Raw genomic sequence first — 14,316 nt, forward strand, 5'->3', positions numbered from 1 at the left:
GACTAAATGTAAATGTAATATATATATATATATATATATATATATGTATGTATATGTAGTCTTTTGCATCTCTAGAATGCATGCAGTCCTCGCTACCCTAACTAGTACATACTGATGCTGGAGACAAGTTAATTTTCACCTGGTAATACATGAAAACAATGTCATTGGCTTCTGAACAGATTGAGCCATATGTGTTGACAGAGCATCCATATCCATCTGTTGTGTTAGGGGGAGGTGTGGAAATCTATATTTATAGCCTCCCCTCATCACCCAAGAACCCAGTCAGTTCTGCTTGTGTTTTTAGTGAAAGCACTTCTTGTTTGTGCTTTACAGGATAATGTGAACCGCTCAGCTGGGCTAACTCCCATTGCGGTTTTAGCTCATCCAGAATAGAAAGCTTAACATATTCTCACCACACCTGAGGTGGCTGTCTAGTAGCGAGCTGGAAAATATTAATGGGATAATGTACAGTCATAATCACAAAATAAACTCAGACAGGGTTTGTTTTGTGATAGTGAGCAGCTGACTGAACATTATCCAGAATTATGTGGCTACTTAGCAAATAAATAAATAAATGGACCTGAAATATTAGTTTATTAGCTACTATGAGGCTGCAAAGAGAATGAACAGCACAGCTATGTTGGAAACACAAGTAGGCAGTAACATATATAGCGTTGCTATGGGCAACAGTCATTATTCAGAAATATATCTGAATGTTGCGATTGATCAATCAAAATCAAGTATTCCATATAAAGCAATACATTAGTTTGACGACATGCTAGTTTTACAGTATAAGTATTGACAAGAGCTCTGCTAGTGTTTGCATCATCAATACATAATAAAACACATTTTATTGATACATATTGCTTTGAACAGAGTTTAACTGAACGCACAGCCTTTTTTCCTCACGTTTAACATATTATTCATCACAGAATTATAAAAAAAAATCAGTGTATTACATTTTCCACAAATATTAAGCAGCACAACTGTTTTCAACACTGATAATAATAAGAAATGTTTCTTGAGCAGCAAATCAGCATATTAGAATGATTTCTGAAAGATCATGTGACTTGGAGTAATGATGCTGAAAATTCAGCTTTGCATCACAGGAGTAAATTACATTTTAAAATAAATTAAAATAGGAAACAAATATTTAACCCCCTGAGGTCGAAGTCCGCACTGGTGCGGTCTGTCTCGTATTTTCTTGATGAGAAAAAACTACAAATACTCCTTCATTTTTGATCGTACAGATAAGAATAAGGTATCATTTGAAACTGCAAAGGGTCTACTTTTATTTGTGTATAGTCATAATAACAACAAAACAACATGCTTTTGTAAAATAAAGAAAATAAACAGGGTGCGCTCTGTGCCGTCTCTGTCACCTCTCTTCACAGGCATGTAAATAAAACAACATGAATCTCCACGAATACTTGCCTCAAAGACATGAGAGATATGTGTATAGAAAGCTTGAAGTGTCTACTTTTAAATGAAGTAGCCTAAGTCACGTCCAAAACAAATATTCTGTTAAAGTAATCCATATGAAACCAACGAGATGTCCAGTTTTTCCTGTCTCAACTCATTATCTCTAATGCGGTCACGCCCACGAGCCGATCGCGCTTTTCAGATTCTAAACATCCACGTGAGACGCGCGTGCATGTAAACACCCACATCGCCTCCGCGTAAACAAACAAGTTCATCCCGGCTACTTTTTGTTTCTGGAAGAAGACGCGCTGAGAGGAATAACCAAGAATTTACCTCAGAAAAAGAACACAACGCGATGCGTCGCGCAGCTAGATCCAGTGGAGAATATCATTCTGATGAGTAGCCTAAGATTACTTGCATCTGTTGTTATTGTGTTATTGTGACATAACTTGTACACATGTCTATCAGGTGTGAATCACTAAATATTCATGTTCATTCACTCCCTCGCATACGGGCATTCTAAACTCTAGTCTACCACATCCAGTTCTAAAAAGTCTTGTGAACAAATATTCTGTATGTGTTTTATGGCCTTATTTCAGTGACTTAAAAAATTTTGTTTTTCACTAACCACGCATAAACATTGTTTTCTCAAAAACACAAACATGTACATTCATGCTGCTCACATATTATTGTAGCCCAGTTTGTGCTGAATACAGTGTTATCAGACTTTAGCCATTAAGATTTTTTTTAAGATACTGAAAAAAACACAAATGTCAGGGCATGCCAAAACTTCTCCAGGGCCCCAAAACACCCTCAGACCCCAGAGGGTTAAAATTGTAGTAATATTTAACAATATAATTGTTTTTACTGTAGTTAAAGAAATGCAGCTTTGGTAAGCATAAGAAAAAACCCCGATAGAAATTGTTGTTCTAATTCATCTGACATATTAGTAGCATGTTGCAGTTGAGTGAACATGCTAAAAATGACATCTTCCAGATGAAAAAGCTTCATCAAAATGCTAAAGTGTTAGTATTACATTTCGGGAAGATGTGAATCGCAACATCTGGGAAGATAAACCACTGTGTACCTCTGCTGTACCTACTTCCTTTTTGAATTCTATCAGTAGACACCATTAGCAATGAAGCACCAGCTCTTATGCACTGGAAGAGAAAGAGCTAAAAAGATTCCTCACTTTTCTGAAAGTCTATAATGAGCACCCGCTGATACAGAGTCAAGTGCTCCACGCTTACGACGTCAGCCACTGCAGTACGCGCAAGACTGTGTGTGTGTGTGTGAGTCACGCTTGTTCTCGCATTGACCCGTAGTCACATTCTCATGCATCATCCGCTCACAGGGCATTGCTGTGGCATCCTTTTTTGTTTGCAAATCAGGCCGACACAAGCCCACATATGCATATTTTCCTTTTTCGCAGAGGAATAGCCTCACGGTTTAGTGGCTGTTTGTAAGGAACGGTCAGTGCAGCACATTGTTTTCGGTGCTTCCTTCTGTAGGCAGTTCATCAAAATGCTTCTTTCTGAGTCACGAGTCCAATAAAAGCTGTTGTTTTCTGAATGGACACCGGGCAGTGCTCCCAAATAAGCCACTTCATTCATATCAGTGTTTTTAAATTAGCAGCAGGGGTTGTTTTGGTTGTATTTTTTTTAGATTGCACTCGTTTTAAATCTTCTGTAGCGGCTAGCCTGCAGAGCTAGCATTACATAAGTGTGTCACTTTGAATAACGGCATGCCGGATTTCCACTCTGCCTTTTTTTCCATTGTATCTCTCTTTTGTCATGCACTGCCATCCTCCCCCGCGGTCCACCTCGCCCATGAGTGGCAGGTGACATCAAGACTTTCATTGAGCACGCCAGCATGGTATTCAGTGGATAATCTGCATCACACCGGCGACCAACCCCCTCTCTAAGCCGCTACTGTGGCTGTCAATCTCAGATCAGTCGAGCGAAGCTTTATTGCTGCCGACGCATCGTTGTGCTGCCGCACAGACCGCATGATGAATGCTAATGCGGCCAGCGGAAGTCAAATCCTAAGTGATGTGCCAACATGTGAAGGTGTCGTGCAAAAATAGCAGAAAATTCCCTCAGTTAAAATGAACTGATATCAAGAGGTGTAAAATGCAATATTCAGTGTCTTTTGGGGTTAATTGGCATTGTATGCATCATGAGACTCACATTTATGTTTCTAGTTACTATTTCATTGGTACTTTATGAGACCTTGTGACTAGAATGAATGGAAAATGCAATTCTTTTCAAATTATATTAAGTGTTTGACCTTCAAAATTGAGCCTGTGCACTTTAAAACTTGTTTCTGATTGATTCGTCAGTGCATCTCATTCCAACAATTATTCCTAATCTTTCATCAAAATGCAACTCATTTTGCTCAGAAATGCAGCACACCTAACATTGGTTGTGAATGTGGTTCCATGTCTTTAACATGTCTTTTAACTCTCTCTTTCTCTATTGCTGTATTTCACAGGAGTGTTCCTCATTCCCTATGTGTTGTTCATATTTCTGGGAGGCATTCCGATATTCTTCCTGGAGATTGCGCTGGGTCAGTTTATGAAGGCTGGAAGCATCAATGTGTGGAACATTGCACCTCTTTTTAAAGGTTTGCTCTCTATCTTTATGCATTTACTTTTTAAGCTGTGATGCTATTTTAGGTTGTCCCTTAAAATATTGCATTCTTTAAAACATGCATTCTTTATTTTTTTTAGGTATTATATTATATTATAATACATTAAAATATTGTAATGTAACTTTTTTATATTTTTGTATATATTTTTATTTTTTATTTTTTTAATGAAATGGTTTGTATCAGAATTAAGCCACAAAATGTGTTTGTCTTATAAAACTATTACCTATCACAAATTTTATATAAAATTATATTATATAAAATTATATCATTAATAAATTAAGATAGATAGATAGATAGATAGATAGAGTTTAGATAAATACACATGCTGATGTATTTCAAAATTATATGCATATTTTATCTAAAAAAAGGGTACAAATACATTATTAGGATAGTATATAACTTCAGTGAATGCCCTTCAGTATATCCTTGCTTCATTCTGTAGTTCAAAGACAACATGAAATCATATTTGACTCTGTTTACTGCCTTAATTAATGCTTGATTCATCAGCACATGTTATATAAGAGATACTCTACACCTGACGGGCTTTATTTTCAGTTGTCTTTTACTGGTTTGTTTTAGGACTTGGCTATGCCTCCATGGTGATTGTGTTCTTCTGTAACACGTACTACATCATGGTACTTGCCTGGGGTTTCTACTACTTGATAAAGTCCTTCAATTCCACGCTGCCCTGGTCCACCTGCGACAACCCGTGGAACACCGAAAACTGCATCGAGATCTTCCGCCACGACGACTGCCAGAACGGCACCATTGGCAACTCAACATTTGGAAACCTGACGTGCGAAGAGCTTGCTGACGCACGTTCCCCTATCATTGAATTCTGGGAGTGAGTGATTGGTTTTTACGCAGTTCATTTCTTACACAAACAAACAATATTTGAAATGCCTTTCACCACCCACTTTTCTTACGTAAAAGTGGGTGGTGAAAGGCATTTCAAATATTGTTATATAGCAACTCTTCACAAGATGAATGTGTTTAAGAAAACAATGTTTGTTGTTAACAACTAAATGTTATGTTACGGTTAACTGTTATTAATCCCACATCAATACACACATAATTTGCTGTCCGTTAGAAACGAGTGGCATTTCATTTGCAAGTGGTGTTGCCTGTACAAGCTTGAATCTGTATGATGTTTTTGAATCTGCAGTTAGCATTTCATATTATTGGTTATTGAAGATCGTCTATTGACCATTCAAATCGGCTCATGGTTCGTTTTAATGCCCTGAGTGACAGTAGACTATACAGCTCTGGAAAGTCATCACTTTCAAGCTACGTTCGAGTTTATAGATTCAAATAAAAACTGCTTTATGAGCATTATACAGTGCTTTCATTCATGAATGTCATTCTCCAACTCAGGAACAAGGTTCTGAACATCTCTGATGGGCTGGATGAGCCAGGAGTCATAAACTGGGAACTGATGCTGTGTCTTATGGCCGTGTGGGTGATGGTTTACTTCTGTGTGTGGAAGGGGGTGAAGTCAACAGGAAAGGTGAGACTCGCTTTCTTTCTTTCTTTAGTGCTTCTCATTACATGTGTGAACCCTGTGTAGGGTGAAGACAGGTAAAGCAGCACACAGTCACATGGACAGCAGATAATCAAATACATGCACTACAACTTAAGCTTGGTTACGTAACAGTTGTAATGATTGGGGAAGCTACTAGACACTAGTTAAACTACAGTCAAGCTACTCTTACAAAAGCTACAAGCTTCTTACAAAAAGTACTGTTTTAAAAGGAGGTGATATTTTTAAAAATACATTGCCTTTCAAACATTTGGGGTCAGTAATATTTGTTTTTGAAATAAATTAATAGTTTTATTCCGAAAGGATGCATTAATTTGATCAACAGTGGCTGTAATTATGTTGATAATGTTACAGAAGAATTTAAATAAATGCTGTTCTTTCTATTCATCTAAGTATCTTGAAAAAAATTGTATCGCGGGTTCCACAAAAATATTAACTGTTTTCAACATTGATAAGAAATAGGGTTGCAAAAAGGTGGAAAATTTCCATTAAATTTCGGAAATATTCCAGAAATTTTGGAAACTTTCCAGGATTTTTTTTTTGAATATTCAAGGAATTTTTGGGAACGTTTCTGGAAATTTATCGGAAATTTTCCACCCCTTTGCAACCCTAATAAGAAATGTTTCTTGAGCAGCAAATCAGCATATTAGAATGATTTCTGAAAGATCATGTTACACTCAAGACTGGAGTAATGATGCTGAAAATTCAGCACTGCATCACAGGAATATATTATATTTTAAAATATATTCAAATAGAAAGCAATTATTTTGAATTGTAAAAATATATTTCACAATATTACTGTTTTTACTGTATTTTTTATCAAATAAATGCAGCCTTGGTGCGCATAAGAAACTTCAAAAACATAAAAGAAATCTTACCAACCCCAAACTTTTGAACAGGAGTGTATAACTGTAAGATTGTGTAATATATAATTTCATTTAAGCCTTATTTTTCAGGCACAGACACAATGAGAGTTTCTGAAAGAAAGGAACAATTATGGTTACAGCATAAATTTTGTAGTTTTAAGACGGGTTTACTCTTAATGCAAGTAAAAACTACTGGTTTATATAAATGTTTAAAACACAGTCATTTTTATTAGTATTAAAAAAAATATATATATAAATAAAATTAAATAAAGGAGTTAAAATTCCTATATTTTGAATCAGTTCATTTGGATGAATCATTGCACTAGAATGGGTTGGACTTTCAAACAGTACATACGAGAGAGGACAGAGATGATTAGAGATGATATAGTTGATGAACTTTTGTAACAGCTTTCATGTGAGGAGCATACTCACTATATCTGGGAACAGTGCATACAGTATATTAGTATATAGTATATTCCCAGTAATTTCAGCGATTTGTAATACAAATAGCCAGTTGAATCCAGCTTTTTTTTTTTTTTTTGAAACTTTAATGAGAATTTAACAGTCAGTCTGCAGGTCATTTCACATGTACTTATGTAATCTTGCAATTATGCTGCACATAAATTCATAAAAATGTGTTTGCCAAAGACTGCATCATATTGCATTTCCCTTGTGCTCTCAAGTGCAATGTGACTTGCTTGTGTAACCTTGATTTGCATAGCTCCACCCACTGCTGTTTGTCACAGTCGTGCAGGAGTGAGGCAGAAAGGTAACCATAGCAACATTATTTGCAATGGGGGTGTGGCGGGAAATATTACAAAGTGCCAGGCACTGTGAGACTGGTTGGTCACAAGCGGGTGTCTGCAGTGGGACGTGATAAGGTACTCGTACAAATGGCCAACAGCCACATTCTCTCTCCGGGAGGCGGGATCATATGAACCCTTAGTAATATAATAACTTCATTTTATTTCTGCTGCTTATTACTGTATAGAAGGTCATCCTTGTATTACAAACACGTTTCTTCTGCACTAAAGTTACTCCTGTGAACTCAAAGCAAGGCTTAATGTTTCTAATAAACAGCTAAAGAAGGCAAACAGTGGAAAGTAGGTTATTTGAACTCATATTTAGTTCCTAGCTCGTGTTTTTCCTTCATAGTTTTTCGTTGATGGAAAGGACACTGAGTAAGCGTTGAGTCAAGCTCATTCAGATGACTGACGCGCACACACACAGACACACACACACACACACACACACAATAAGCCAGTGTTACAGTGAGCTAATTGGCTATTTCAGAATCTGATTAATCATTACGGGGCAGAAATACTAAGCGGCAGATTACCCCAGATTCACAGGCCTCATGGGAATTAGAACAGAGTTTGTTTACTGACAGTATTTTTAATTCAGGTTTATTTCTGCGTCTTTATAGTCATTTGAAAGTGGGATGGATGTAAGTCTGATCTGATCTACAGTAGAAATATTTGATTTAAACTGACATGCATCAGACAGCTAATACTATGAAGTCTGTTAATAAATCATTACTCCAGTCTTCAGCTTCACATGATCCTTCAGAAATCATTCTAATATGCCGATTTGCTGCTCAAGAAATATTTCTTCAATATCAATGTTGAAAACAGCTGAGCTGCTTTATGTTTTTGTGGAAACCATGATACATTTTTTTTTTCAAGATTATTTGCTGATTAGAAAGTAAAAAAAAAAAAAAAACAGCATTTGTTTGAAATAAATATCTTTTGTAACATAAATGTCTTTACTGGCACTTTTGATCAATTTAATGCATCAATGAATAAAATAATTTATATAAATAATAGAATAGTATAATACTATAATATTAATATATTCGAATATTTATTAAAATAATAATAATATTACATTCATATAATAATATAATAATTATTTATATATGACCAGTGAATTTTCACCCAACATTGACTAGAGTCTAGTGTGGTAGAGAGATTATTAGACCATTTTTCATTGATGTTTCAGGATCCATTATTGTTCAGGTGACATGGCTCTGGACTGTGGACAGACAAAGATGTCGCAGAATGATGTGGAGAATTCAGAAAGCTCTCACCATGCACTGCATGTCCTAAACCGTGACCGTGTTTTTGTTGTAATCGGGCAGCATTGTACTACAGTTGAGCTCGTCTTCCCGAGGGAATTCAGGAGACGGGTTTGCAGGAACAATTAAAGATCTGTGGCTGAGCGGCATGCTTTTAATGCGATGGGCTTGATCTAGAATTGGCTGTCCTACTTTTGTGTGTCTATATGGAGCAATTACAGAAGGCTGCCAGGCTTGTAAGACCATACCTGGCATGTGAGTCAAGTCCATAAACCAGCAAGGCTTGGAATGAGCAAGTCTCATGTAAATGCTCTCTGATAACAATCCGTCTCGTATCATCAGAGTTCAAAGTTCAGAGCGTTTGGACCCAGCCGCTGAATCAATAAACCTCTCCTTGCTGAAAAATCAGTGGTGATCTGATAACAGAAGGCATTGAGACATGCAGTATATGCGTCTCAACTTCATTCACATGACACAATGCTCAGCATGTGACTAACACCGTCCTTGCTGTGAACCCAGAGAGATAAAATGTATTTCAGAGATGCAACGCAGCAGATTCTCTGATATAAATCTACTGATAATATTGGGTTGAACTAGATTATGTTATCTGGATTATATGTGGCTTTCTACGATCTAGCAAATGCACATAAATGACTGCCAAAATTATTTAGCAAGCAAGGACATTTATTAATCATGGAAAATAACATATTGTCAAATATTCTGAATAAAATATAACTGCTACTTTCTCATGCAAAACTCATGTTGTGAATGGTCACCAGGACATTGCAAGGTCGTTGCTAGGGTGTTTTACTAAGTCTGATCTTTCTGAGAAATAATATCACATCTCTGCTTAACAAACATGATTTGAGATATCAGTCATGGCTGTTGCATATGCTGTAGAGGATGAGTTATGTGCCAGAGTTTAATGTTTATACTTCAAATACCCAACGACAGTATTAGCAATATTAATAGTATTAATAAACACCTTAAAGGAATCGTTCACCCAAAAATGAAAATTTGCTGAACAGTTACCTCAAATCATCCAAGATGTAGATGAGTTTGTTTCTTCATCAGAACAGATTTGGAGAAATGTAGCATTACATGACTTGCTCACCAATGGATCCTCTGCAGTGAATGGGTGCCGTCAGAACGAGAGTCCAAACAGCTGATAAAAACATCACAATAATCTACAAGTAATCCACATAACTCCAGTCCATCAGTTAATGACTTGTGAAGCGAAAAGCTGTGTTTCCAAGAAATACATTCATTGTTAAATTGATATTAACTTTAAACCGTTGCTTCCGGCTAAAATATGATTCCTCTGTCCATAATGTTGCTTTGTCCAGTAAAAAAAAGTAGTCTCGTCTGAATTGGGAGAGAAATATGCACAGATCAAGCAACAATTACAAGTAAAAAAAACTGTCCAAAACACTTCTAAGCAAATATATTGGTGTGAGAGGACAACAGGGGTTGGACTTTTTTAATGGAGAAAGTGTCATTATGGATTATAGACTAATATCTTGGCCAGAACTAACAGTTTAAAATTAAATTGACCTTAATGATGGATTTGGTTCTTACAAAAATGCAGCTTTACGTTCACAAGATTCAATTGAGTCGTGTGGATTATTGTGTTGTTTTTATCAGCTGTTTGGACTCTCATTCTGACGGCACCCATTCACTGCAGAGGATCCATTGATGAGCAAGTGATATAATGCTAAATTTCTCCAAATCTGAAGAACAAAATTTTTTTTGCAGATTTTTGGGTGTTTCTTTAAGCGGTGAGTTGTAGGAATGAAAACAGTTGACTTGACTGTCTGACTGTCTGTCTGTATTTTTGTCTTCGACAGATTGTGTATTTCACTGCCACGTTCCCGTATGTGGTCCTGATTATTCTCCTGGTGAGGGGCGTCACACTTCCTGGTGCTTATGATGGGATCCTGTACTATGTCAAACCTGATTGGTCTAAGCTAGGAGAGGCACAGGTGAGACCTTTAGTTCTCTCTTTCAGCTTTGCGAGCATCAATCCTCCCACCCGCTTTGGATAAAATCATACGCTTTTATCCAAATGAATAAATGTAAAAGTAATTCAATACGCTTCATTTTTTTCTCAGTTTATTTACTTTTCTGATACACAATACTTTATAACTGTTTCAGTTTAGTGTTTCTAAGAACGTTCAAACTTTTAAACTCGACTTTTATGTCTCTCTCCAGAGTACCTGGAGCCACTTTGAGCTCAATAATCATTTCAGAGGTGGATCTGTTTGTCTGACTGTCATTACTCTGTCTGTCTCTCTCAGGTCTGGATCGATGCTGGTACTCAAATCTTTTTCTCCTACGCTATCGGGCTCGGAGCCCTCACGGCCCTCGGCAGCTATAACCGATTCAACAATGACTGCTATAAGTAAGCATCCATCACAGCCTTGAAGAGACAAGGACACATTTTTGTTATGGCGTCTTGTGTACTTTCTGAACCAGTGTGTTTTCCTTTTGAAAGACGTTGTGTCTAGTACGTTCACGCCATCAGAGAGTCCTGACCTTGTTTTATATGAAGCTGGATTTGACTGATGTGGCTAGCAAAGAGCAAAGGCCACTCACTTTAATAATAGATCTCAAATGTCCTGGATACATTAGTAACCAGATGCACTGAATCAGCAGTTCTTTGCTTTGACTTTAATGTACAGAGCACTTTGGCTGGTTATATATATACACTGATAATCGGGAATGATTTAATTTAAAATTGTAAATAAAATATTTTAAGATTTTGAAAAAATTAAAATAAGCAAAAGGAGACATAACCGAATAGGCTACTACGAAATTTTGAAATGCATGCACATTTTTAAAATTCAGCTGGTTCACTTGTTAAAAATGTGTGTTAAATGAGAAGTTAATATCATTACTAAATTACTCATTTATTTAATGAATATAATTAATGTCTAAATCAATATTTTGATTCTTTTATTATTTATTTTTATTTTTATTAATTCATTTTATTCATTAAATAATTGTTAATAAATATTTTCATAATAATTTAAAGTATTATTATAACTGTATTATATTTTATTATTAATTATCATTTATTGATAAATGAAAAATTATTACATTATTGTAACCACAGTTATGATACATTTTAGTATGTACAAATTCAAGGTTATACATTTTAAGAGTGCAGTAAAGATGTTTAAAAAGATGTTATTTAATGCATTATTTTCTTTCATGTATAACCTTGAGTAGATAAGTGATGGAATGTATTGTAGCAATAGTTTTAATTATGCACAAGAATATTTAACTGGCAATAAGGTGGCATTGTTATATGTCTTTTAACTGAAATAAAATTATGACATTATAATGCATTATATCTAATGTGTTACACAACCATCTGACTGGATTTAAATAAAGATGCCACAGCAGTTAACGTCTGTGTTTTCTTCTGTTCTCAGGGACGCTTTTGTTCTGGCTCTTATTAATAGTGGCACCAGTTTCTTTGCTGGTTTCGTGGTCTTCTCCATCTTAGGTTTCATGGCATCCGAGCAAGGTGTGGACATCTCTAAAGTGGCTGAATCAGGTAAGAGTCTACAGTCATTTACTTCATTACAGATGACAGATTATATACTATTTTGGATGGTAAGACAAACAAATGTATATTTATAAAGCATTTTTACGTGTCTGCCAGCCCTGAAACAACATGCATCTTAATGCAGGTGTTTAATAATTCACTTTCACTTGTTTTTAGTGCACATAAGTGAATGCATTTTTGACCTGGGGCTGGTTCTTGTAAATCATTTATGAAATCAATATTTAATGCAAGAATGATCTGCTGAAAATGAATGAAACATGCATTGTGTGAGTCATGAATATATGTGATATGATGATGGTGATGATGATGATATTATACAGTAAATTAATTTCAATGCAGTTTGATATGTGACTTGAATTTTGTATTACTGTAAATGTTTATTGTTGGTTTGACAATATAATTGAAAGCAGAATATAAATGAAGATCATGTTTATATACAATGCTATTTGCTGTTAGTCATATTACTGTGAAAGGGACCAGACACTTAGCAGTTTGTTTTATGTGTGTGTGTGTGTGTGTGTGTTTGTGTGTGTGTGTGTGTGTGTGTGTATACTTGTTTGTGTGCGTGAGTTTCTAATGGTAAATAACAGATAATGGTTCAATAATAAATAACTGTATGTCACTCATTATTTTTTATATAGTGTGGGATTGTGTGTGTGTGTGTGTGTGAAAGAGAGTGTCTGTCTGTTCTGAATGCAGGTGTGTGTATGTTTGTGAGTTTTCGACATCACAATTAGGTACAGTCTTCTTCCCGTTTGCTGTGTCCTGAAACACTGAGGAATATATAATTCCCAAAATGTAATGCCTTGATTTTACATACACATTTACATAGACATTGATTACAATTTAATTCAAATTTTATGTTTAGGTTAATAATAATTATGAAAGTGAAATCCTGATCATTCATGATAGAAATGAACAGGCATCACAGACTACACTAATAGTATGCGGCATGAAATTGAAGGCCCCACATGTTCTTGTGTGACGCTCACGCATGTAGACGTGTTAGTTTATAACACATAGGCCTACATGTTTCACATTTAAAGTGTGAACACCAGACGAAGGCTTTCTGTCACTCCGATTTTTGTCAAGCTATCACTAATAATCTGTACATAACATGACCGTCCTACAAGATTGACACTAAATTCATGTCTTTTTACATAAATGTCTTGCTAAAGGCTTGCTAAAGGCTTGCTAAAAATGCATATGAGTGCACACTATAAATGTAGGGAAAGCAAATCCCTATATCTTCTGTATTGATCTCATCAAGAACAGTGACCATAAATCTAGATGGTTAGTAAAATGTTTTATAAATGTTTGTTTTTTTAGCCAACTTCTTCATGCACTGTATAAATAAATTTAAAAAATAAATAAATAAAATTTTTGAGTTGTAAATAAAGCAAATCTTACTAGAGTACATTTGAAAAGAAAATACTATTTAATTCTTTCTGCTTTAAAATGTAATGTTTAATTCAATGTGTTTCTTGCAATTTGTTTGAAAAATGTTCACTTAGAAATGTATTTTAAATTTCACACACACACACACACACGTATATATATATATATATATATATATATATACACACACACACACACACACTTTATATAACTTTTATACGGACATTAGCATAATAAATATGTCATTTTGTGACATACAGGCTTGCTAATAGAATTTTTTTCTCACAAATTATTGTTTAAAAAATTTATATACTGCTTATTTTAATAAGCATCATTTTACTATTTGGTGGTTAAAAGATGTGTGAACATCACGTTATATTCTGAACTAAAGACTTTGTTGATACTTTCATATTTACTGACTCATGGACCCATCATCTGTAGCATGTGCATTTAACAGAATTTAAATCTACAGAATCAGTAAAATGATCGAACTATATCATAATTCACCTTTTGTGTAAAATTTAAATTCAAACTAAAGTTAGCCCCAGAAATGGAAATTAAATGTAATTTAACTATGCTTCTGAATTAGGTATGAAGAAACCTTGGGTAGATAAATCTAGTCCTGGTTTAAAATCGTACAGCGGAGCTCCATTTAGTGCTAGTGGTATTTTACTCTTACCCCTGCATGGTGAATTAGTACTGTCATTTCAGACTCAGTTGAGCTCGCGGCGCAGAAGCAGTGCACTGGTTTGTGAGGCTCAGTAAAGGACAACATGTTCTTGGCCTG

At 35.4% G+C, this 14,316-nt stretch overlaps 1 protein-coding gene across 1 annotated transcript in view; it reads left to right on the forward strand.

Moving 5' to 3' along the window:
- The window catches only part of LOC107743095 (sodium- and chloride-dependent creatine transporter 1), a 36,188-nt gene that overhangs the window by 5,200 nt on the left and 16,672 nt on the right, over positions 1 to 14,316 (forward strand). The window contains exons 2-7 of the mRNA XM_016556208.1: positions 3,916 to 4,047; positions 4,654 to 4,918; positions 5,449 to 5,581; positions 10,405 to 10,539; positions 10,855 to 10,958; positions 11,995 to 12,119. Of these exons, the coding sequence (XP_016411694.1) occupies positions 3,999 to 4,047; positions 4,654 to 4,918; positions 5,449 to 5,581; positions 10,405 to 10,539; positions 10,855 to 10,958; positions 11,995 to 12,119 (811 nt within the window). The 5' untranslated portion in view covers positions 3,916 to 3,998. The remainder of the gene's footprint in view (positions 1 to 3,915; positions 4,048 to 4,653; positions 4,919 to 5,448; positions 5,582 to 10,404; positions 10,540 to 10,854; positions 10,959 to 11,994; positions 12,120 to 14,316) is intronic.

Source organism: Sinocyclocheilus rhinocerous, unplaced genomic scaffold, assembly GCF_001515625.1.
Source record: "Sinocyclocheilus rhinocerous isolate Xijiao unplaced genomic scaffold, SAMN03320098_v1.1 scaffold797, whole genome shotgun sequence".
Taxonomy (NCBI): Eukaryota; Metazoa; Chordata; class Actinopteri; order Cypriniformes; family Cyprinidae; genus Sinocyclocheilus; species Sinocyclocheilus rhinocerous.